This window comes from Nesoenas mayeri (genome assembly GCF_963082525.1).
Source record: "Nesoenas mayeri genome assembly, chromosome: 1".
Taxonomy (NCBI): Eukaryota; Metazoa; Chordata; class Aves; order Columbiformes; family Columbidae; genus Nesoenas; species Nesoenas mayeri.
Genome location: NC_137541.1, coordinates 89027224 through 89054229, shown reverse-complemented (window position 1 = coordinate 89054229; position 27006 = coordinate 89027224). Strand labels below are relative to the sequence as shown.

At 36.2% G+C, this 27006-nt stretch overlaps 1 protein-coding gene across 2 annotated transcripts in view; it reads left to right on the top strand.

Annotated features, from left to right (window-relative positions):
• Positions 1-579: 579 nt before the first annotated feature.
• The window catches only part of STXBP5L (syntaxin binding protein 5L), a gene marked incomplete at both ends in the record, with an annotated part of 197112 nt that continues 170685 nt past the window's right edge, over positions 580-27006 (top strand). For both annotated transcript variants that reach the window (XM_080354706.1, XM_080354705.1), the window contains 2 exons: positions 580-777; positions 18128-18225. In XM_080354706.1, coding sequence (XP_080210832.1) covers positions 580-777; positions 18128-18225 — 296 coding nt within the window. The remainder of the gene's footprint in view (positions 778-18127; positions 18226-27006) is intronic.

The window sequence follows — 27006 nt, the reverse complement described above, 5'->3', positions numbered from 1 at the left end:
GCGAGAGTCGCGGCAGCGGCTGCGGGCGGAGAGCGGTGGCGGGGAGTCGGCTCCCCCGAAGCCCCGGAGGCAAACACACCCCGGACTGCAAGGGGTTTGAGGGGGAGAGGGCATTGAATGTAGCCGAGTTTTTGTAGTTTTGTTCAGATAGCCAAGTACCGAAGGCAGATCTTAAGCAGCAAAGATAGAGACGTGGAGTCTACTGTTTCGGATGCCGGCTTGAATTTTTCATTTACTTTTCGGTTTTAACCACTGCTAAATGTGGATTTTTGTGAGCGAACCCGATGACGGTTGTTCCATATTCCTTGTTTGAACCTAAATCTTAGTTCTGCTGCTTGTGGAATATTTTTCTATTTATTTTTTAAAAGGACCGTTGCAGGTAGCTTTGGCGTCTGACAAAATGAAGCCTTTGTATTTTTCACTCAATTATACCTAATATTGACATTGTTCGGTACAAGGGACTAAAGTGCTGCCTCACTCAGAGGACCGTTAAAGACTTTTTTCTTTCGCTACGTGTAGCTGAATGTGTTGCAACACATCCCTGCTCACTCCCCAAATCTTCCAAAAGATTTTTCCAAAATGAAGAAATTTAATTTTCGCAAAGTTTTGGATGGTTTAACTGCCTCATCCCCCAGTGGAAGCAGTGGTGGTGGCAGTGGCGGTGGAAGTGGGGCTGGTGGCGGCTCCATGCACCCAGGAGGGACTGCAGGAGCTGCAGGGACTCCCAGAGATGAGATCCAGGAGACGCTCACTTCAGATTATTTTCAGATTTGTAAGGTAAGGGCTGTAATTTTTTTTTTTTTTTTACCATGGAAATAATAAAAGCTACATTGTGTGTGAGGGCAGTAATATGACATCAATAAGCCTCTTACTTGAGAACTGCAGTGGTTGTATAAGGACTTTGAAGTGAAAAGACAGAGATCTCGTTGATGGTTTTGTTCCTGGTTTTGTGTGTGTATTTGTTGTGGGTTTTGTTGTTGTTGTTGTTTTCTTCCTGCTGCAGAGTTGGGGTGGTCAGTAAATTAGTAGAAATCTTCATTTCAGCATTCAGGTCCAAATCCTAATTTATGCTCAGATCCCAAATGAGTAACAAGATTGTGGGCAGGAAAGCAAATAAATTGGTGCTAGCACAGATAACATTTGCAAGTCATTAGAAATTCAAAACTGTATACATCTACTTCCCTTCCTCACTTTATCATCCTCTCTTCCTTTCCTTTCCTTTCCTTTTTTAAGGAAAAGTCACAAGCTAGAAATAAAAGACAGTGTGTTGGTTACTAAACCTGATAATTCAATGATTTTCGAGGGACTGGCTGTAGATTTGAGGGGTTTTTTTTAGTGTTAGTACTGAAGATTATGATTATATGACGATAAACTTAGTAGGACAGCATGAATATTCAAAGTTGCCAGATCTGTTTGGCATGGGGTTTTATATGTTGTTTAGGTCCTTAAGTGGGAATGTTCTTTGAGTAGAAAGCATAAGATATCCCTGTGTGTCCATGTTTTGAATATGTTTGCTACAACACAGCTTTCAGTGGTGTTCTTAAATGCACAAGTAAAATCAGTACAAACTATTTGGTACTTCTGACCAACCTTGGAATATGAAAACCATAGTTTTGTAATGAAGACCAACCAAAAGCAGAAATTATAATCCTCTGCTATTAACTTCGACATTAATTCTGTTGGCTTTACTAGAAGTTTTGTTTGCTTATTTATTTTGCTTAGAAGATTCAAAACCAGAATTCTTAATTAGTGCAATTTACATTATTAAGAGTAAATTAACTTCACCTATTAAGTATATATTTTCCTTTTATTAACCAGATACCAATTGATTTGAAATTTAGGTTATGGTCAACTCCAGCACATTCTCATTTCTTTTTGTGTTTTGGGAAGAAGGAAGAAATATAAACAAACAAGACAAGCTAATAAGACAGTTTGTGTGCAGATCTGGTTCTTGTGAAACACACAGCTTTCCTGATCTCAAATTTCATGGTTCTAGTCTATTTGTTTTTCAGCTACAGCTGGTGTCAAAACCCTTACAGAGTTCAGGGGAAGAAGGATGAGCCCTCATGGCTTAAAGGGTCAGAGACCTTTGGAATACGTTCTACATAATTCTAATTTCTGGAGGTTTTTAGTCCTTTGCCACCCTGAACCAGAACAGGCTCAAACCTTTTGAGTCAACTTATTTGGTAGTATAATAGTGTCTCAGTGATCAGTGCATTAGAATCATTCCTGCTTCCCAGGACAGAATTTGACTCCTCTTGCTTACGTACACAGTAACTTAGCCTTTTGTGAAACTGCAGGTATTCAGTACAGCGATTTCCCATTTTTGTCACTTCAGTAAAAAGATGATGCAAGTAATCAAGATACGTTAAGGTAGCATTAGAAGGTCTGACATTCTGAGACTTCTAAGTAAGGCTAAAACTCAACATAGTTCTTCATGTTTAAGTCATTTGATAGGGCCAAAGTCCTGTATTTAGTGTGATATATTTTTATTTCATATGCCATATTTGAAAAAAAAAAGGCAATATAAGATGTAAAGAAAGATTCTGCCTAGTCTCAGTTATTTCCTTTCTTTGTCTTGATATTACTTGAAGATGGTGTTATGTTCTGATAGATCTACTTGCAAATATATCTGTTTGGCATACAGGAATATGTCATTTTGAGAAGATTTCAGTAGGCAATTTTTGCCTGTCTTAGCTCTCAAGTTGAAATGTTCTCAACAAAGTAAATATTTGTTTAGAAAGGCTTTTGGTTGTTTGCAGCAGCTCTTGCTTATGAATGCATGGTACTGCAGAAGTCTACTTTATAGTAGATGAAATGCCAGCTTCCTTTTTTCAATATACAAAGGTATGCTAAAAGCAAACTTCCAAAACACTCAGTGATTATGTGCTCATAAAATACTGCAATGTTTATTCAACAGGCTCTACTTAATCAGCTATATTACAGTTTAGTAACATTACATGTTTGAATGAACCAACCAAACCCCACAGGCCCCGATCCTGCGTTGTGCTATGCAAGTGTACTGAAGGCAGTGGGACTTGATGCAGGCACAGCTTTCACTCTGCATGCTTCAGGGTGCAAGGTCTGAGCCATAATTTCTACCTCAGTTGGGATTAGATTAAATTGCAGCAAAACACATAAAATTCAAGCTTTGTCTTCCCTGAGCTTTTGTTGTGTAGAGTTTCTGGTATTTCAGTTGGGTATTTTCATGTTAAGTTACATAAGTTACATGGGCTGCATATTTAAGGATCTATGATCTGTGACACTGCTGCACACAGAACTGAGTAAAGCTAATGGCAGTTTTGGCTTGTTATCATCTGCAGGATCAAGGCAGATGGGCTCACAGTCCAAGTAGCACCTTGAACTGGTTTTACTTTCTTTGCCGATTATAAAATCTTCGTTTAGATATGAAACATAAAAGCTGACTCATACTTAAGAATTAAAGGGCCTTACCCTGCCATTCTTACTTAAATAAATTGCCTTTATGAAGTTTGTGGGAGGTCTAACAACACAGATCCAGTCCTCTACCGGAGCACTGTTTTTATTAGTAACACACCTGATTTCATTAGTAATACATGTGAAAGCACTCTCCCCATTTGGTAACATTTTTAGGATGCTTATTAGCACAATGTCTATTTGAAATAATAGAAGAATATAGAATATTTAATTTTACATGGAGATGCTCACAATGAGTTACTTTGGGCATTTATGTTTAAATCATTAATGTAAACTTCTGTACTGAAAGACTAAACATATTCTTGAAACTATTACGTATGAAATAGCTAAGGCCTTTAAAAGCATGATAAATTTATATGTTGGTAGCTGTATGAACAAATCAATGGCACTCTTTTCAAAGTATTCATGTAATGTGAAATTTTGTCAGAACTGTATTTTGTGACAACAAGAAGCTGAGGTATAGTTTATGTTATTTGTAGGGCTGCTCTTAGGGTTTGGATATCGAAGTGAAAATCATGAAAATACCTGTTATGGTTCACATTAATTGAATTGAATGTGTGAGACAGCAGCATCATGCCAAAAACTAGGCATGATCCTGTAGAATATTTTAGTAAAGTCTATGTTAATTTTAATGGGGATAAACCTAGTTTCCTTGGTTTTGCTCCTTTATATTTTCCCTCTCTATATATATACATATATATTTTTTTCTTTCTGGCAAGGATTTCTTAGGCTCACTTATGTTTGTCCATAGCATATAGAAACTAATATACAGCACTGAGGAGAGATGTCCTACTAATATAGGATGTGAGATGACAGTTAGGATGTTGTAAATCTTTTGAATAGAACTTGGATCAGAATGAACAGTAAAGAAGAAAAAAGTAATTTTATTACTTTTGCAGAAGGTTGATTGTTAGGGGATGATGCAGTTGGGGACAACTGAATAAGAATAAAGATATAATTTTTCTGAACACAGACTGCATATTCTTCATGAAGATAGATTCTCTGAGAACTACTTGAGCATTTCTTGAAGAACAGTCATAGAGCTGAATTTGTAGAGCATGACATTGATAACTTTATCCAGAAAATGTTTGAAATCAAGACCTCAGTTAAGAGCATAGTAACAACTGCACTTTACTAGACATACAATTAAACTGGTCTAGGATTTCTTAAGCTGTAGGCAGCAATTAGATACCCTAGAAAAGATCCAAGAACAACCAAATTAATCTTCTCATAGAATTATTCCCCAAACTCTGATGGTTATGGACTGCCTTTGAAACCTGAAACAAAAAAAAGTTTTATTCTCTGCAAAACTGGTCTTCAATGTTATTACTGTCTTGAATCTTGCTATATTATTCATTTTGATCATATAGTCATAGTTTTAATATGTGCATTGCTGAGTCTTTTTACAAAACCCGTGGAGGCCAGAGTCTTTTTAGGTTTTCATTGAAACTGGTATGGAAGCCCATTGCCAATTACAATTGTGCCTTCCTAACCCTACTTATCCTGGACAAAACCAGGCCCTCAGTTTGCATCCAATCAGCAGCCAGTTAAAATACCTTAATTATCTGGATATCCTATAAGGCAGTCTTAAATTTTAATTCTGAGAGTTTACAGATGGTAGTACTTAATTTTGTCAACCCACAAAGATGAACATTTAGTCCCTCTGACAGCAGTCAAGTAGGTACTTTAACTGCAAATGCAACATGAAGCTACAGTTCAATGATAATAGAAGATGAATTTTGGAATGGCAGTTTAAAAACAGTTCTGCAGAAGCAGATAGCTCTGGTTTTGGTTATGAAGGATTTTTTTTTAAAGTCTTTGTTATAAGCTATCCACAGTGTTTTAGTAAGCTTGAGCTGTTGGATTAATCTGTGTTGTTTCCTTAGTAAGCTCAGCCAGGGTGGGGGGAACTAAAAAACCAAAAAAACCCAACCAAACAAACAAAACACCCCTCAAAAAACACGAGCCAAACAAAAGCAACAAAAAACCCCAAACTTGTGTCAAGTGCTACATTTCAGAGAAATCCCATTTTAAATTAAGTATTAATCCTTACTTTAAGCGCTCAGAGTTCATGCAACACTTAAGTGGTAAATGAGGTAGTGTTGGGAACAATTTTTCCTATATGACAGTTTAGATATTATTCTGTTTAAAACTACAGATTCATAAATGATACCTCTGTAATTAGATGGTGTTAATTTTATGAAATGTGTGATACATAATGTATTTTTCTTTTAAAACTGTTTTTATTAATTAGAAGTAGGACTCATTGGTGGTAAAGAGCATAGCACATTAAAAGCTTACTTTTTAAGAACTTTGAACATTTAAAGCTACCTATAGTAGTATAACTAGACAATTTTTTTTTGGTCTTTTTCTAAAAAAAATGTATATTTTTGCATCATTATGTTCGGTTATTAATCAAATATTAATCCTAACTGCATTAATGCAGACCCTTCATGGCCCACATGTGTAACTGCAGATTCAAAACCATTTTAAGATTTTTATGGCTGCAAAACAAAGCACTTGAAAGTTCCAGATTTCCTAAGTTTGCTTATACATATAACCTTGAATTCCATGATCCCGTATTTCTTCTATAGGTCAAATTTAGTAAAACGAATGGCATTTGCTCAATGGAAAGCACTTCAATATTTTTTTACTTACTTAGAACTCAGAGCATACCTGAGTGTGAAGTTCCCCATGGACTTTCACAACAGAAGTGCTCACCACTGTGGTTTTGAAAGCTTTATAAACATTAAGGAATCGCCCTTGATAATATTTCTGTCAGATGGAGATTTTATTATTCCTACCGTATAGATGAGGCATGGAGGCACAGAAAATCACAAATGCCAGATTATTTAGCGGCCACTGTTTTGAGTTTCCAGTTTGACCTTCTTTGGATCTGTTTGTTTGTTGTTTGTTTGTTTGTTTTAGCATATTCTCTACATTTATATACCACTTAACTCTTCCCATTATGCCTCTAATTGTTTTCACATTCTGTTGCAAGTATTCTGCACATCTACAGAAGAGTCTTTAGGATAGTTGTTCATACTGTCAATTTATATGTCCACCTTAGGTAACCAGATGACTCTGATTTTCCTTCCTGTCTCAAATGACTACAGATGGAATTCTGGCTCCAGATTTGACCTGTGAATTGTACCTAAGATGTCTGAATATCATCCACCTCCAGTATCTCAAATTGGCCAGCCACAAAATGGAAACATGATTAGCAGCCACATGTGAAAAGCTTAATTAATGGCCCTTAGCTTGATCGTTTATAAAACTAAGTGATAAGAGCATTGATAGAATTTCCTTCCTGCAATTTTCTATCTGAATTCTACCTTGCACCTTCCTATTTTATACCAAATAGACAAGTTTGACGGACAACAGCTCTTTAATTTTAGTTTGTCCATAGGACAGACCAGACTAGTGTCCATGGAGGGAAAAGTTCTATGGCAGAAAAAGATTATTTATTTAATCTTTATAAAGGAGGAACAAATCGATGTTGCATAGATTATCTTAGTTTGTGTATATTCTAATTTTTCTGCTTTTTGTGGTTGACTGTGCATTTTTAGCAATACAAGAATATCCTGAGTTGGAAGGGACCTACAAGGATCACAGAGTTCAACTCCTGACTCCGCACAGGGCAACCTAAAAGTTAAACTACTTACTATAATTTTATGTGCCATTTCGAGTTGGCCTTTTTATGTTTTGCTTTGTTTTTTTAATGCAACAATTAATTAATTTCAATCACATGGAGTCCTTGGATAAATAACCAAAAATCAGGATATACTTCTTCCTCATGAGAAAGACAGAATGTCCCTCCTCACTGGAAGTATTTTTTAAGGCTAGCTTAATATTTTGTCTGTTCAGGAATCACTTTTTCACAGGCACTGGTTCAGAGATCAGACCATCAGAACTCAAGTCTTCCTTCCCTGAGCTGATGATGGGACTGAGAAACCCCTGCATATCCTGGAAACAGTGAAAAAAAAACAAACCAAAAATGTAGAATATACTGAGGAGTACAGTGTCTCCACATTTGCATAGCACAGGTCTGACCTCTACAACTGAGTGTGCTGATGCTGTCTCTCATCCTCTGAGAACGGTACTGAGTTTATACCTGAGACACAGGGCTTTTCTCCCAAAGTTAGTCCCTATCCCCAAGTTTTCTCTTGTTATCTCTCCTTCACTTTGTGTTCCATCATTTTTATACTCTTAACTGTTATTGCTGGCTAGTGGGTACTGGACACATTGGATATACTGTACCTCAGCTGTGGACCACCAGTTAATGAGAAATTTTCTTACTATTGTATTGGAAAAAGCGGTTTTGAATCTTTTCTGGAAGGATGAAGGAAACCTTGTTGCCCTGTATCGCAGCAAGTATTCTGACTGTAAATCTGTCTTGTAAAACATTAGTTATATAAGCAACTCTTTTCCCTACTTATTCCTGAAAGAAAAAAGACTTATGCTTCATTTTTTTTTTTAAGAAATGACTGAGAAATTACTTAGAGGTTCATGGATAAAAATATGAAATAGTGGGAGATTTTTTTTTTCCCAAGCAGAAATACATATACTGCATAAAATATGCAGCTGTCCTTAGTGGAGGTGGAATAAATCTAAGGTGGACTCTATCTCACTTGGTTAGTTTAGATGAATCTTGGTTCCTATCTGACTCTGATTCTGAGACATCTGATACTCCCTGGCGTATGGTATATGCCCAAACCCCTTTTGGAGGTCTATGTGAAAATCCTGTGGAAAGCTAGGATTAGTACCTTCACTTTATAAGCGGAGATAAGAAAGCAGTAGCAAAGTGAACTAATATACCTTAAGCTACGTGAATGTATTGGTCTGTTACTTATTCTAAGAAAATGTGTTTGTAAAAGCAGCTCATAAGGTTATACTAATTTGTCACAATGTATGTTAGCATCATTATAGGGGAAAGTTACAGGACTGTATGATTAGAAGTCTAAGTAGTGTGCATCTGTGGAGAGGAGAGAAAGCAATATTGTTAGGTACAGATGGCTGGTAAATATGCTCAAATGTAATAAGATGTTATCTTTGTACAGTGCTGTGTCCACTCCTAACAGATCACCAGCACAGACTATGAATAGTAAAAACTACTAGAGACAATCTGTCTCCTGTAGCTAGGGTCAAAGTCTGATGAGGTACACTTTTTATGGATCCTTTGAAGTTGCATACAGTACTGAACAACAAAAAAAAGACCCTTAATATTTAAGGCTTGGAGTTGATGAATGCATGTACTCAAAACCAGTCAGTGGTTTATGTGCAGGTACAGGTGTGTATGGTACCATGTCTTTATGAAGAATTTGAATCCAGTCCATTAAAAAGAATAATTTATATTTCATTTTAAAATATGCTATATAAGAATGCTGAGAGGCCATACACTCAGAAGTCAGGTCCCTTATTCAGGTAGTGTTCAGTTACATCTGTATGTACGGCAATCTAATCTTCATAGCATATTTTTATATTTTTGAAGTGTCTGCTTATATTTTATTCCTGTTCACCATCACAGTTGGCTTGAACGGTACACAACATGTGGGAAGGATGGATGCTATTCTGTCTGTGTTCTTTGCAGTGGTTCCTGTGAGAAAATCTCTGCATTATCCACTGGATATCACAAAAAATCATAATAAATAATGCTCATCTCAGCTTCGTTCATCCCGTTCCAACTATTGTATCCCTTAAGGATGGATGTGTGCTTCCAGTTACACCTGGTCAGCGTCAGTTGTATTATAGGTACATTCCATCCTAGCTGTGGATGAAAGTTAATTGTAGTGGGTCCAAAGAACCCCAGTTTACTCATTGTTGATATCCCTAGATATATTTTAAATGCTCACTGAATGAGGCAAAGGCAGGAAAACTGGCATGTGGTTATGTAAACAGAGATCTGATTCTTATGATCTTTGCATATAGTGTCTTCATTTGTGTCTGTGAGCTATGCCCTTGGTAGCATCATGAGCAATGCAGGGGGGGGATAGTAATGTGCAAGATCTGCTGGATTTCACTGCTGTTAGAGGGCAAAAAGATGCCACAAAATATCTCAATTTCATTTGGAATTTGTCTTTACCATATGTGAAATGAGATCCTAGCCAGTATCTCCAGATGAAATTCTCAGTTTGGCATCAAAAAAAAGTTCTCAAATGGTGTATAATATGCATATATAAAGAAGGTAGGATAAGATTAATTATGAATTAGTAAGAAACAGGAAACAATGTTGTAAATGCTAGTAATGAAATCTGGTAATAGTATTTGTATACAAGAATGCCAAATTATGTTTCAAAATAAAATATTTCCATAGGAATACACTAATTAATACAGATTATTTCTGTATCAAAGTAGATTTTTAACACCGTGTTTCTATAGCCTTAAAACCAAACTAAAACAACAAAAAAAAACCAAATAAAAGAAACTACACACAAAAAAATAAACACACACCAACCTCAATAACTTTTTTGTAGTAGAACAATTGTGGAATTCTCTTGCAAATTTTTTTAAATTCCCCAGTATGACTGATTTTTTTATTAATTATTTTGAAAGCAGTAAGCAAAACATCTACTTCAGAACAGTAACCACAATCAGCCATAACTGAACAGGACATAATCAGCCTAAAGTAGCAAAGTTCCAGAAAATCCAAAAATGAGAAGACATTCAAAATAATTAGAGCTATCACTATGTTGGTCTGGTATAACTATAATAAAAACAGCTTATTATTTTTCATTTCTCATTAAAGTTATGAAATTATGTTTTTCTCTGCATCCACAGTGACAGTGAAGACAAAAATATTTTCCTTTCGTTGCTATCAGACATGTTGAATGATTTAAAAATTCTTGTAAATACCCATAAAACAGATCTTTGTCATACAGATTATATTCTGAATCAAACTATTTCAAGTTTTAGAGTAATATGGTTAAGTGATGCAGCAATAAAATCAATACGAACTACTATTTGAATTACTTTGACTATAATAATTCCCCATTTTGCTAGAAGTCTTGCTTAAGTACATAGGCCAAATTGAGCTTTGAAATCAGTGCTTTAGGATTGGGGTTTTTTATTATTTTACATTAAAGTCAAGGTCAAATATAGTTTAATACAACTCTGTGGCATTTTTCAATAGGTTGATGACCTATTTCTTGCCAGTTTAAAAGGCAAGAGGGGGAAGTCTGTTATAGCACATTTACTGAACAGTGGATGCAATTCCTTCATTGTGTTCTCCATTTTCCTCCCCTTTTGTATGTTTATCTTCTTTTTTTTTTTTTTTTTAACTCAGTAGAGTTCTTGTAGAAGGAATGAGAAGAGGTGAAATCATTTTGCATGTGTCTTCCACTTGGGATTTCTCCAGAGGTGATAATACCTACCCTGGGATGATTAAATTCATGTATTACCCTGTAACTTATGTTATTAACCTACTGTGCTGTAACTCAGTGCTGTGGTAGATGTGGCAAGATGGTGTAGTTGTCAAGCAGTTGCTTGGCCACAGCAACACTAATTTAAGTAGATCAAATGAATAAGATTAAAACCAGTCTGCTTAGAGCAGGGTGGGTTGGATTAGACAGTCTGCAGAGTTCCCTTCCAGCCTCATCTGTGCTGTGAACTGGGAATAATGCAATTCAGGCATCCATGTCATCTAATTTATTTGTGGATTTTTCAGTTGGAATTATATTAATTTTGTAATTTTTTATACACTACAGTATATTTCAAAGAACAAGCATGAGGAGGATGCTTTTTGAAATTCAGAATGCCTTGTTTTCCCCTGTGGTTCACTTAACTTGGCTATTGAATCAATATGAATCATGTGTGAATAGGACCGTCCTTATTTGATAGTCTTTAACATCCAGTCTGCAGAAATGAAAATGACAATGGAAAAACACATTTCTGAAGTTTCTGCAGAGATTTTTGTCATGCAAAGAGGCACTTTAGTGAGGACTGCCAGGTTTTAGTTATTTTTAAAATTAATTGTCTGGAAGATGCCTCTGAATGTGCATTATTTTTCAGAGCTGAGCAATATGAGGAAATTGAAGAAGTTATGCAATGTGTGGTAGAACTAGCATGTTTCAAAAAACAGTCCTATGTTCCGCATAGAGACTTTTTAAAAGTAGTAGAGTAAAACCAATAGATATGAATAATATAGACTTGAAACTCATTTTTGCAACCTTATGCTTTAATTTTTTAAAGTATATTAAGCTGCTTTCAAAGGAAAAAAGGTTTCATAAGGTCATAGTACAAAAATGTGTAACATACAAGTCAGTTCATGTCAAATAGTCTAATATATTTCTCTGATTTTTTTCATGGAAGTCTAATTATCAGTGTATAGAATTTGTGAAACTAAACTGTTAAAATTTGTGGTTGTAGTTGAAGTCTCCTTTATGTCCAGGACAGATACTTTCTCAAAATTCTCCCATAGCTTATTAAGTGATCTATTGTAACAAAGTAAGTTTTGTCATTTAAAAATTAAAAGATCAAACAAATTTGCCTATTGCTGAAAGTGTTTTCTATGTCAAAAGTTGTCTGTGTAAATATCATTAATATGTAAATATTATTTGAGTGTTTCCTGCATATCTTTTCTTCCTGCCCCTGTATTCCCTGTCTCAGTACCACTTCTCTTTTTCCCTTGTGTACGCACATTTTCCATGTTTTTTCTCTCATGTGTTTTTCTCCACCAATACCGATCTCCTTTTCCCCCTCTCTCAGATGCACTGCTGCTGGTGAAGAGAATAATCTCATAAGAAATACCCTGCTGAGACAAACCAATGGTCCGTATCACCCAGCAGTCAGTCTCTGACAGTGGCAATAGAATATGTCGTTTAGGGAGAGTAATAAGTTAGATCATCACCTGCAGTCCATTCCCTTTCTAATCTCCCATCATCCACCATCACTGGATTGGAGATGTCGGAGTGTATCCTTAGCCAGTCCTTTCAGAATCCATTTATCAATAATGTCCATGTATTTTTCTAATGCCTTTTTGAACCTGCTGATACTGTCAGCCTTCACAAGCTCCTATGGTAGCAAGTTTCAGAAGTTCATTACCTGTTGTGTAAAGAAGTTTTGTCTTGTTTTGTTTTGTTTTCTGTTTTAAAATAATCTTTTGTTTGTTTTGAGTGGCTCTGTTGTTTGCTGAAAAACAGTTCCACATTTACCTCACCCACTCTCTCGACTATGTAAATCTCAGTAATCTCAGTTATATTCTCCCACAGCGTTTTCTTCTCCAAACCAAAGTTGCAGCACTTTTGGTCTTTTATGATAAGGCTTGTGTCCATCACCTTAAGCATTATGTGCCTTCCCTGTATCAGCTCTGACTTGACTGCTTCTACAGATGCAGAGAACAGAGCTGCATACAGTAGTCCAGTAATGGGCTCACAGAGGTTTTATTATAGCAGCAAAATTATGCCCTCTCTATTATTCTTTATATTCTTCCTGGTAATGTCCAATACTACGTGGCATTTTTGGGTTGCTGCTGCATATCAAACCAAAGACTTCAGAGGAATGCCAACCATGCCCACAAAATCATTTTCCTGAGTTATAAATGCTAGTTCCAAATTCATCATTGTATAAGCCTTGTTAAGATTTGGGTTTTTTTTTCTCTAGATGCCTTATCTTACATCTGTTCTCACTGAAGCTCATTGTCACCTTCTTGCCCCCTTATTCAGGCTAATGAGGTCTTTCAGGAGTTGGTTACCATTGGTACTGAATTTCACTATCCAAAGGAGCTTACTATCAGCTATGAACTTGGAGATGTCAGTGTTCACTATCATTTATATAGTAGATAATTAAAGATGAAGAATAATGTTGGTCCAAGCACTCATCCACGGAGTACCCTACTTTTGGATTTTCCTCATGGTAAAAATCCATTAAAATGTGTCCTTAGTTTTCTGTTATCTAACCAGTTCTCAGACCACAAAAAAAAAGCTTTTCTTCAGTTCTATGATGTTGTTTCTTTAATAACATTGCTGTGGAATGTTATGGAAGGCTTTTGGAAAACTTACATATATTCATATCCCCTTTATTTATGTGCATGCTGATAGCTTCATAGAATTAGAGAAAACTAGTTAGACAGGATTTCCCATTGTAGAAACTCTGCTGGCTTCTGCAATGATCTTTACCCACGTGGTGAGTCCTTATTTTACCATCTTGCCAGGGACAGCAGTCAGCCTTCCCAGTCCACAGCTCCAGAGTCCCTTTTGCAGATGGCTTTTTCATACAACTGTTTCTAGCTTCACGCAGAGTAAAAGAACTATCTGTGGGTATTGTTATCTAATTAAAACATAAGTAGTTTTTGGAATATCCTGCGAACATGCTCAGAGGTCCTGGTTCCTAATGTAGGTTAAGCTAAATGGAATCCCATGGCTTGCAACTGAAATTCTGGAAAGTTTTAGCAAAGCTGGTATTTTTATAAAAAACAGTCATTTGAAAAATGAAAATTTAGCCAATAAAAACCTTATCCCTCCTGGATAATTTTCTTAGGTTGGAAGCCTACTGATATCTTGTCCTCTTTTGATAATTTCTGAGCAGGGAGCAGTCTTACCAATCAGAGATTCCAGGCACGGAAGCCTACAAAGGAGGGATGTCATGGTCTTAATAGCAATATAATGCATGGCAGTTCATCTTTATGAGCATGTGTTTTCACCACCGCAACCTTGATGAAAGCTGTAATCATTGACATTTTTTTATTTCCTGCATAGCTAAGTAAGAGGTTATACAGGTTTCTGTCAATACTTCATCCTCTAGTCAATAAACCAGTCAATTATTTACTTCAGTGAGACTTTTGAATGTGGCATGTTGATCACAATTTGGAAGCAGATTCTACATACTTTGATTGTAACAAGTAGACATCTTCTCAAAAATTGTGAACTTAAATAATTTTTGCTGTCAGATATTACACAAAACAGAGTATCTGTAAAATATTAGTAGAAAAGTTAAAAATTTTAACTTTGTGCAAATTAACAGGAACAGTTTTGATTATAAACCCTGTTACTTGACACATTTTAAAACTGAGTTTAGTGCTGTATTTTCTGAAGCTATTTAGAGAATATAAAAATCACTTTGAAAAAATGGTGTCTTTACAGCCTAGTATAAACTACCCTAGAACAAAAGTTAAGAAAAAACTATACTGAAAAATCGCATTATTCACCATGTGAACAATTATACTGGATATTACGTATTATTACCAGTGTGATTTCCATTGTTCAGCTAATGAAATATATCATGGTATCTTCTACAGGAAGAGATTATTTTTGTGTTCTGTACAGCATAGCAAGATGTTCATTGGTAGAATACTGGCAAGCTCAAATAATCAATTTCCTGTATTCATTTAGGTAAACTGGTTGTGTAAAGATCACTTTAATGATATATCCATGCAATTCACCATAAGAATATCTGCTTAAAATGATTTAAAACAGAATTTAAAAGAGAATAACAAAGCTGAACAAAGACATATGCTGCATTTTTAGCTGCATTTGTAATTGTTCTGTTTCAAATAAATTGTTTCACTTATTGCACATAAACTTTATGTTCTAGGGAGCACACACTGCCTCTAGAGACAGCATGCCAAGAAAGGAGACAGAAAAGAAAGCTGGAGAATGTGGAGAAAAGCAGTCCTGGCTCCATCTGCTGTCTGCTTTTTTCCTCCTTTTTTTTTTTTTTTAATTTTTTTTTTTTTTTTTGGAGAGGGGGGGGGCACCTTTCTTAGGGTATTTGGGATACGTAGGTCCTATATTTCTTTGAATAATTTCTTTGAAATAATTTCTTTCTGATGTTTTAGGGTATTTTTTTTTTTTGCTTTTGTCCATTATTGCGATAGTTTAATTTTGGGAAAAAGTATCTACTTTGTTTTGCTTTTTCTGCTCACCATTGATAGTTTTGATCTATACTGTTCACACTGGACACAATTCAGATTAAGTAGGAGCATAGTTCTTTTTGTCACCCTAGGATCAAGTTAATTTTGTGGCCTTCCCCTCTCCACCTGTTTTAGTAAATGCTGTAAGGAAGCCCAGGCCCAGTTCTGTTGTTACTCATTCTTACATGTGTGCTCACACTAGCTTTATCAGTGCGTACTTGAAAAATCTACTTCAAGTGCTAGCTTTTCATGTTGACTTTTCTCACAGCCCTCGAAAATAGAAGGGTTGTTGGACCAAAGGAGAAGAGTCTGGGGATCTGATGTGTTACAGCTTGTCCCTGTTTTTCTGTTGAATAGGCTTGATCTTCAGAATTACTTCTGACACTGCTCTAATTTGTGCCAAAATCTCAATCATAAAGACACCTTTTTCTGTTTTAACTGTGTTCATTATAGCCTGCATCTCCTTCAAAACTGGTTTTGTCCTTTATTTGGAGTCCTAATAAATATAAATATTTTACTTGACAATTGTTATTTACTTGGATATTCAGTAGACTTCAACGATTTTTTTATTATTATTCTGCAAATGGCAGAATTTTGCATTCACAAGAACTTCCCAGTTGGAATAGTGTAAATACTCAAATTTAGAAAATGGCTGCAAAATATTATAGAAATAACACTTTTGAGTCAATCCTAGAGTTCAAGAATTTTTACTGAACTATGATCCTGAAAAGATGTACATCACTGTGCTTCTGAAACATAGTTCTGTCTCAATAACAGGACCCAATTAAAATTTCCAGATGAAAAGGCTGACTGTAGATATACTGAAAATACTAAGGAGATGCCAAATACATAAGGCAAGAATGCAAATAAGTCTTGACAAATACTGATCTTTGCATCCTTAGGTCTAAAAAATAGTACTGAAAGCTCCAGTCAAAGCTAAACATTAGAAAAATCTGTGACTGGAACTGCTAGAAAATTGAATGTTATTATAGAGATGATTTCTAAAATTTATTAATTAAAAATATAGTTGATGAAACATGATGCTTTTTGTATAAGGAAGAACATTTATTCACAACAATACATAAATCTCACATATAATAGAGAATTACTAGTGCAGTTAGGCCAATCATTCAGCACGCTAGAAAATACTACAGTTCATAATTCCTCACTTTTGGTGACACGAGAGGTTAAATCATTTTTATAGTATGTAAGTCTAGTTCCAGCTTAGATGTCAGGACAAACAAACAAACAACAACAAAACCCAACCCAACAAACAAACAAACACAACTAAATTTGAGTAATCCTACCTCTTGGGAAGATGAGATGGTTTAAAAAACAAACAAACAAACAAAAACCAACAACAAAAAAACAACACAAAGCAAACCAAACCAGAAACAGAGTTGTGGACATGTTTGATAAATGTCTACGTTAACATAAAAATTGAATTACTTTTCTACAGCTTACTGACTGTTTCTGGATTTTTGCAGTCTAGAAACTAATAAATAGATATTATTTTAAAAGAAGACACCCATTATCACCAATAATTAAGGTATGAGGTGATTAAGTTTTCTTTTAAGGAAGAAGTTATTTGCTGAAAAACATTCCCTTTCATTGTTCCCAAACTACTTTTGAATATTGGTTCAATTTTTTCAGCTGTAATGGAAAAGTTGGAGTGATACAGCTGTAGAAATCATCAGCTGCTTTTTACTCAACAGGTCTGCAATTAAGGAGTTCCTTTTGTTGAAGCTGTTCCAGAGGGACTGCTGAATACTTCAGCAGGCAGTTCATGAACAAGATAATTTCAAGGAAGAAAAAAAAAATCTTTAAATGTTAAATTTCATTCATTTCAAAGTACTTCCTCTTCAATCCCAACCATGTACTAAAAAAGAGTCAATCCTAGAGTTAAATATCATATTATATGAAATATTGTAAAACATCACTCTTATTATTATTAAATATATTATTTGTTACCCAATTTTATGTAAGCAGTCTCACACACAAAATGAATTACAGTTCATTTTTATGTGTATTTGTGTGTGTAGTTATTTTCATTTTTTTTGTTATGTTAGTGTTCTTCCTTATCAGATTCTTCCTCATAAAAATTAGGCAGGTCATATTGGTCATAACTTCCAGGTTAAGATAACTTAAGATATTCTTTGAGGCAGTCTTCAAACTCAAGGATGTGTTGCAGCATGCTCTGTTCATTTATTCCCCAAGGTATCTCTGGAAGAATTAGAATTAAAAGCATAGTATTATAAATGAAGATTAAGAAAGGGTAAGTGCTTCAGTTGCTCATTTTGAGAACATCTTCTCTGATGTGTTTGTTCTTTAAATTGATATTAAGGATTTTTACCTCATAGACTCAATTCAGTTTGTTGGTTTATTGGATCTCTTCCTCTGGACATGTCCTGTTTCTGCTGAATCTGTTGTTGAGGCTGAGGTGATTTGTAACAGTGTTTTAAAAGCATATTGTATGTCTCTTTTTTCAGTTTGCAGTTTGGCTGCCTTGCTTGTTGAGGTTATCTTTCAATGTACCATATGAGCAATATATACGAGTTGTATATTGACATATACTTCGCAATCAACTTTGTTACAATAAAATAATTTAAAATATTACTGATTAGAGTGTCTCTAGAAATAAGCATAAGTGAAATTCACCTCTGTATTCAAAACACTGTATCTTTTAAAATACTTTTCTTGAAAAATATTGCAATTAATACAACATATGGCAAAATATGGATTCTTTTCCTATACTTGAAATATAACACATACATGCTGTTATCTGTGGTTACAGTTCAATCACTTTGCTCATTTGCTCTGTTTCAGACGGTTCGCCATGGTTTTCCTTATCTACCCACTGCCTTAGCTTTTGACCCAGTTCAGAAAATTCTGGCAATTGGAACAAGAACAGGAGCCATACGAATGTATCCTTTCTCATTCAAAAATTTCACCATTTCTATGTATTTGTAATACAGTGATGTGAATCATCTTCAGCAAGCACTCAGGTAAGGTTAAAGTCTCTGTTGTTATGTTCTACTTCATTTTGCTTTACTAGATGGACTGGAAAAGGATGTGCTGTTGAAGAATTAACATTAGGTCCTTATGGTGTCCAAAGAAAAAAATTTGATTGGATTTTTGGTTTATGGTTTGGGCATATATTGGTTGATATAAAGCAGTATTACTTCTTGGTTTTTTACCATGTAAAGTAGACTCTTTTCAGTATGTAAAGGTAGACTACAAAGTGGTAATGAGCAAGTTGTGAATGTTGTGCTAGCAATAAATAAATTAGTTGCTGCAATGCACCTAGTCAAGTGTAGACATCTTCACTACGTATGAAATATTGTTTAGACTCTTCCAAATGAATGGTGGAAAATAAGTGATTTTAAGGCAGAATGCAACCCTTCCTGAAGGTAAAACACTCTAAAAGTACTTATTTCTCTTCATTTATTATAAAAGCACATCAGTAACAGCATTTAATGTATTTTTTTTATACAATAGGAATTTTGAGTTAGAAGTCTACACAGAATAAATTGAATATAAATACAATAAAAAATTGAAAACTTTGATGTAAATAAAAAATCTGAGAATATTTAAATGTGATGTATTTCAAAATGTTTCTCTGCATAATTTTCCTAGTTTGTCAGGGTTCACATGTGTTCCAATTTGGTGAAAATACATATAAAGTAAGGAAAAAAAAGAAGAAAGAACATTACAGGAAGATTTAAAAGTTACAGGATATGAAAGCAATAAATGAATATTTTTACAGCCTTCTTGTAGCTAAATAAATTCTTGGTTTAAAGTGGGGACAGTGCTGTATAAAATACCAATCTAATATTTTCTGGTTCTTTTGCTGTCGTTGTTCCCAAGGTAACTATAAACCTAATGAACCCAGAGGCAGGTTACAGAGTAAAGAAAAATCTCCTCCTGGAGAAGCAGTCAGTGCTTCACATAACATGACTAAAACTTTGTTTCCTCCATTTTTGGGTGCACTTGTTCTGAACAGTTGCATTTTCACAAGCCTTATTTTCTATTTGATCCAGAACTTTCATAAAACTTAGCATCTAGGTATGCAACAAGCTTTGCTTTGATAGTTCTACTCTTAGTATTTACCTATATGATGAAAACTGAATATATTCTGGTTGGTTACGAAGAGGAAAATCCCCTTGAATTTGTGCACTTCTAGGAAAGTGCAAGGCTAGTGGTCATGCTTTCCTCCTTTGGGAGGTATGCAAGGTTAGAAAGCTGGAGTTTTCTCTCCAGAAACTTCATTGTGGGTGTATCAGGAATTTCAGGGGTAATGTAGATGTAGGAAGAAGACCTTGCAGAAGGCTGACTCACGAGCTCACCTCTTCTTTCCATCTCAGCAACCTGGCTTTTGTAGGAGTGGTGCTGTTACTGACTAGGCATCCTATACCTCTATAAGTCCCTCCTTTAAGAAAAATGCAAGTATAGAACCTGAATTAATACCAGTTTGTGTAGAGTTAAGTTAAACCTGCATGTCCTCTGCCACAGGTGTGGAAAATTAGCTATATCCCCAACCTTATGTAAAACTCTATGGTTATATTCTATGTAAATGGCCTGTAAAGGGAGAGAGGAAGAAGGGAGAGGAGTATTTTTCAAAGCACCCTTCCCTTTAATATCTCTTCTCCAGTTTTGCTAGCAAACCCCTACCTCACTGAGGAAAATTTCCTACCAGTTCTAGCATCTGAATCAAACAAAAGCATCAAGATTACCAGGGAATTTGATTTTTTTCTTTTTTAAAGACATACCATATCATAACATAAATTCTTTTCAGCTTAGACACACAGATCCTGGTTTGCTTAATTGAGCACTGAGTTAATGGAAGCTGTGCTTTGAAGACAGAGGGTACCATAAAAGGAATTACTTATTTATTCATTTTAGCCAGATTTCTCCACTTGGCTCTCAAAGATTCACAGAACGTGTTACATAAAAAGCCTAGTTGTGGACTAATAACTTTGCGTTTGTACACAGGGCTGGATAGTAATCAGTGAAACAGCACCTGGAACCACACAGGGAACATCACTCATTTAAGCCAGTCTTGCTTCAACCATTTCTAATTGTTGAAATTGGCTAATAAAATCCAAGTCAAGATGTAACAGATTTAGTATTACATCTGAAAATACAGTTCATAATGGAATATTTTGATCAAACTGAAAAAGTGTAGGTTTTAATGACTGAGTCTTCCACAGCATCCTGTAAAAATACTTTTTAACAGAGCTGCACAACAGAAAGAGAATTTGGTCCACACATACAATGTGTTTGGTTGATGCTTCTAAACAGCACTGTGGATGGAGTGGAAGGACAGACTATTTGGCTACCATCAGAGAAATGCACCCAATTCCTTATTTGTTTATTTATTGGTAGCATGAAAAGCACCTAGTTTGGATCAGACTCTGTTGTGCTGGGCAACACAATGGCATAGCAAGACAGAATTTATGTTTAGTATTAGTGTAATGACAGCGAACAAGTTTTCCTGTGGCCAGTGTAAGTCACATAATGGTATTGTTGCTTTCCTGTCTCTCTGAAGAATTGAAAAAGTGTTGGTATTTCTATTGGTCACAAGGTAACAGGTCTCAAAAGACAAGCTGTATCCTAAGAAAATGAAGCATGTACCTCTGTGTTTTGAATTAATGTTTAGCATCGCACCTTCAGGTGATCATTTCAAATGATCCAGCAGCAGGACCAAAACTGACTATGCCAAATTGGTCTGAAATAGAGTATATTATTCATAAGTTGCCATTAGAGTACAGAGATAAATGAGAGTTCATTTTTGTATGAGAGTCAATTTGTCTTCTAGATTTCTTTTCAGGCTGCTTTAGGTGCAACTGCTATAACTTCTATGGCAGTGGGAATTGCTGTTGCTATGCTCTAGTGAGCATAGCAGTCTCTGTGGGATTCTCAAGGAACTTCAAAGAACAAACAATGTAGGTTTTACCTACAGTGATGACTGCTGGGTACTGGATCTTCATGGGGACAGCTATTCTCCAACCACAGAATGAGAGTGCACTGCGAATCACCGATGAAAGATTATCCTCCTATTACCAACACAAATTAACAAAAGCTGCAAAAAAAGGGCAAAAAGCCCACTCTTGAAACAATCACTATGCCATCTGGTTGTTCTTTTTCTTTGTCCTGAACACAGCAAATTTTATTTCCCCTCTGAGGATTATTTTCCTCTTTGAAGCTTGTTCTCAGCTCCCATACCTTTGATCATTGCTCAGATAATTGCTTGATACCACTCTACCTGGACTTCAAGCAAACACATTCAGAAGAAGGGGGTCTATGAAATTCAGTTCCTTTCTTTATTGTCTCCATATCCTTCTTTAGTTCCAATCTGGAGAACCTTCTGACATTGCACACAATGTAGCAAAGTGTGCAGCCTTCTGGTTACTATCAGAGAAGGTTCCGTATCACCATTCAAGGGGGCAAGAAATTAAAAGACTCGGGCAGATTTAAGTATCTTCCTCATTTCAGAGGAAATGGGGTTTGTCACATTCTTGATCTGAATAAATAGATTAAAATCAGTGTTGTTAGCAGTTATTATTCCAGTATCAGGTCTGACAAAGTGGTATGTTGTTGTCAGTTTTTGGGATGCATATTTCTGTGTTGTTATTTATTCAGCTCACAAATGCTTGTTAAAATTAATTATAGATGCTTTCTGGAGTCACCAAGTCCTTTCCTTTGGACTTTTTCTACCACATCAAGGATGTGCTTGGTCAGTAAAGCCATCTAGTTCAAACATATGAAATAGAACATTACATATTTTTGTATTGAGCTGATGATTATTTGGTGGTCAGCTGCTGTAAGAAATTCTGAAAGAGACTCTTCTATAGCTGTTATCTTCTCTGTATATTAAGAAATAAGGGAAAGTTTGTCTTAAATCCTCTGCAAAAAAAAAGCAGCTTACTGTGTCCAGAGTGGCCTTCACACCACCGAAAGCTTATCCATCATCAGCCAGGCTTAAACTAATAATATGTCTTTGGGCATGTTTTAGTGTTGTCTATTGTTGTCGTTAATATGCATTCTTTAGACTTATGGGATTCTTTTTGTCATGGATGCAGGTTATGGGGCATGCAAATAATCATCTCGTTGTGTGTGCGAAAAAGTAAGCCACCCACAACACATGCAAGACCTCTAATAGATGTAACATCTTGCTGTATTCCAGTGTTATCAGACAATATAGTAGCCATTTCATACCTAAGCAAAGAAGATTATTCTGACTCACTAGCACAAAAAAGTGCAAGTGTTGCTCTGCGCCCAGCTTTTGCTTAGCTACACAGTACTGACACTTTCCTTGGTCTCACTGTGGTGCTCATCAGATATTTTCATAAACAATCCAAGTCACTATCCTGGCAAAATACTAGTTCTTTCTTGCTGCGTTACTTTTTTGCCAGATTAGTGAACTGAATTATCTGTTGCTAATCAGAATGATGCATGAGGAAACTGGAAGGGGACTGTTGGGACTGGATGCAAAGGGAGATAGAGGAGAAATAGAAATTTGGCAGTAAGGAACAGGTTATAAGATTGACTTGTCTCACTATGTGAAATTGCAACACGGAAATCCAGCTATGGCAGAATGTGATTGTGAATGAAATTTGGTACAAAAGGTAGAAATAGCCTATCAATTTTGAGTGATATGGAAGATAGCCTATGTTTTGCTTATGTTTAAAACATCTTCATGTGAAGCCATTTTCAAATCACAAAAATTCTACAGGCTCTGCTGAAGAAAGATTCTGGTTTTGGATCATGTTTGGAATCATTTTTCTGGCCTGTTTATGTGTTTCTTCCCATGTTTTGGTAGCAAGGGTGATTTTTGAACATCAGACACAGGACAGCAATACTTAATAGGAACAAACAAAAACAAAACAAAACATGCCTTCAAGATGGCCAAAAAGGCCAACAGCATCCTCCTTGTATCAGAAACAGTGTGGCCAGCAGGACTAGAGGAATGACAGTCCCCCTGTACTAGGAGCTGGTGAGGCCCCGCCTTGAATTCTGTGTTCAGTTTTGAGCCCCTCACTACAGGAAAGACATTGAGGTGCCGGAGAGAGTTCAGAGAAGGGCAATGAAACTGGTGAGGGGTCTGGAGCACAAGTCTGATGGGGAGCAGCTGAGGGAACTGGGGCTCTTCAGCCTGGAAAAAAGGAGGTTGAGGGGAGACCTCATCACCCTCTACAACTACCTGAAAGGAAGTGTTGGTCTCTTTTTCCAATAACAAGTGATAGGACAAGAAGAAATGGCCTCAAGTTGCACCAGAGAAGGTTTAGATTGGATATTAGGAAAAAATTCTTCACAGGAAGGGTTATCAGGCAGTGGAACAGGCTGCCCAGGGAAGTGGCTGAGCACCATCCCTGCAGGTGTTTATTATATAATATCTGTAGAGATAGCACTTAGGGACATAGTTTAGTGGTAGACTTGGTAGTTATAAGTTAACAGTGGGAATCAATAATCTTGAGGGTCTTTTCCAACCTAAATGATTCTGTGATTTTACAAGATTATCTATTTTTTTTCTGTGAGACACCCAATAATAATATATTTGATTCCAGAGTTACCATCCTCAGTCAAGTGAAAGGTAAAACTTAAGCCTAAGATAGCCCTATTGAACAGCATGGATCCTCAGCAGCTGATGTATGCAGAGAGACTGTATTACCAAGAGGTAAAACTGAGGCTGTTTGTGTGCTCTAGAAAAAAAAAATCAGGCAAAGTAAACAAATAGCATTAATTAAATCATTGCCTGCAGATTTCTGAGGAGGCATGGAATTTTACAATAGTTAAAGTGTTTGACATCAGGTTGCATGCACTTTGAAAGAAAGAAGTTAATATAACTTGAGGTTTTGGTCTGTAAGAAGGATGGTATAACATCCAAATATAAAGTGTGACAGATTTACTCTCCTTGGAACTGCTGCTTCTAAATCTAAACAAGGTTTAAGTAGATCTTTATCCTTAAAATAAACTAACTGTGTTCTATGCTGTTTATGTGATTTATTGGGCAGATGGAATGGGGGAAGCACAGACAAGATCATAAAAGCAAAGTTCTGTTATTTGACTTGGAAGAATCATTGATGCATTTAATCCTTAACTAATTGTGGAATATATTTTGGATTTTTCCAGAGCACTTGAGTGATCCAGGAACACAAATCTCACTGAGAGTCAGTACTCCTAATATAAGTTCTTTTAAAAATGCCCCTGGGAGTCAACAGATACACAAATGTAATTTTTATGTGTGTAGATAACTGAATAGGTTATTACAGAAATTATTTTATTGTTAATCTACAAGAAAAAAAAACATAAAAGCTATAAAAATAATCAAATTTACCTGTATGATTAAATCTTACAGAACCAGAGTTTGTGGAATTTTATATCTATACTGCTATTACTATGTATCTGGTTATGTGTGCAGTCATATATGTGTTCATATTAGGTCTCTGCATATATGCATAAATTTGGGGCCATTGGTCTCACAAGCTTTTTTCATGCATTTTAAGTAGGCAGGTTATATATGTTACAGTTACATGTACTGAGCTCTCTTCACTTTCCATTGATGTTTATCCAGGAGGTTAAAATGGAATCTGACATCTGCAAGCAAATCTACTAAGAAAAAATAGATGTTCATATATTTGGAGAGGCATATGAGAATGGCATACAGGTGGATGGATCTGGCAGCATTTTAATTGGACCTGATGACTATACTGGTGATCACTGTCTGAAAAAAAAAAAAGTTTTCTGGAAGTTTGTTTCAAGAATTTCATTGAGTTTAATAAAAAAATCCCACCTTACTGTGATATTGAAAAGATGACTAGTGGTTATAGTCAACCATTTTAAAGAAGTGAACCTCATCTGGTTTCTTTGATGAGGTTCTTTTCTCTCATCCATGGCCAGTTCAGTCCCTCTTTCCCTAACTGTTTCCCAGTTTTGCTCCAACTCTCGTAGTCCTTACTTTTCTCTTCCTCAGCCCTGATCTGTCTTGTGGCAGCAAACAAGCAATGTTTTTTCAGTCTCCACCTTTCTCCTGACCTGTGCAAAGCAGCTTCCACATTACATTTTTCTAAGGAAACTTTTCAAGTCAAGAACCAAGGTGTTTCCCAAGTGCTTCAGATGTAGCATTCAAAGCCCCACAAGTACAGGGGGAAGAATCATAGAAGAGCATCACTGGAGAAGCCAAGCTTGTCCAAAAGAGATTGCAGATTAAGAGCTATCAGAAAGTGAATAGCTGATGCAGCCAGATCTTAGGGGGCATCAAAGAATGTAAGTATAGCATCAATCTCCTCATTCAGAGGGACCGCAGGGATAGGAAATGACCTAGAAATTTTGGGAGTCTATTCCTTTTTAGTGTTAGTGTGAAGGAGGTCAAAGGTAGTTTAGAAATTTCTATGTAGATGTTGTCACCACAGAAGAACATTTCTACCAACCCACTCAATCCCCTTTTGGAAACAATAAGTTCATAACCCTCCTCAATAAGCTTGCAAAGCAGCATATACATGAGTACTATCCTCAGTGCCTGAATCGTTTGCAGAATGTGGGAGGTAGTGCTTCAAAAAGAGCTGGTCCTTCCTATTCCTGTCTGAATGGAAAGGCTACCCTAAGTCCCTGCAGAGGTTTTATGAGGGACAGCAGACACCTGTGATGTGTAGAGGATTAGAAACATTAACCTCCAGTCTCTTACATAACCCCCTGCACTCAGACGAGCACATTTGACTTCATGCCTACATGTCCTAGGCCAGTCAAACCAGAAATGTGCTCCATCATTGTCAAGGCATATTCTTATCACCCAGCAGCATGGAGATTACGCAGCATCAGTTCTGGTGTAGACAAGCATCCAAACAAAGATCCTGTCTCTGATGGTAAATAAGGCATTAGTCTTCATCAGCTCCTAGGCCAGACTTAGGTAAGGTGCTGACATCATGACTTCTGGTGAATAAGTCCACAATGATGGGTTGTCCCATCCCAACAGATAGGATGAGGGATGAGTTAACTCTGAATGCAACACATGCCCTGGCTCAACAGATGACACCAGGTGTGAGTTCACTCTGGGTTAATTCTGCGCGACAAAGTGAAGTGAATGACAGAGAATCACTCAGGGGGTCCAATTCAATTATGAGTTTTACTAAAAGTATGTGTTGGAATACTAGTTACAGAGAATAGTGTCTTGGCAAAAGTATTTTATTATATCACAGGACTTATCAATACATTAACAGCAGAAGTCCTTCTACAAGCAATGTATTTGCAACCATTAGTATCTATAATACAAAACTTAACAAGAATCCAACAGCAGACCTTAAGATAATGTTACTCTTATATGTTCAAAAGGGTAAGAGAGAGAGTGGTAGAGAGAGAGAAGGAAAGCTAAGGTATAAGAGAGAGAGAAAGAGAGTAAGATATCACAGAAGGAGAGACAAAGAAATAGGGATATAATAAAAAAAAAAAAAAGGGGAGAAGGACAGGGCAGAGAGAAAGGAAGAAAGAAAGGGTGAGGGATCCAGCTACTCTTATGGCTCTGCAGCATGGATCACAAGACTTGTATGATGATGTATGGCCTCAGTGTCCTGCGGTGAGGGTGCTGGGGTTTGTAGTTCGGGAGTGCAGCGTTCTCCGGTGTCTGGTCCAGTTACCGCAGCTGGGCTGGTGGGCTGAAGGTCCTGAGGGTGGTGAATTCCTACCTGTGCCAAGCTGGGCATATCAGAAGA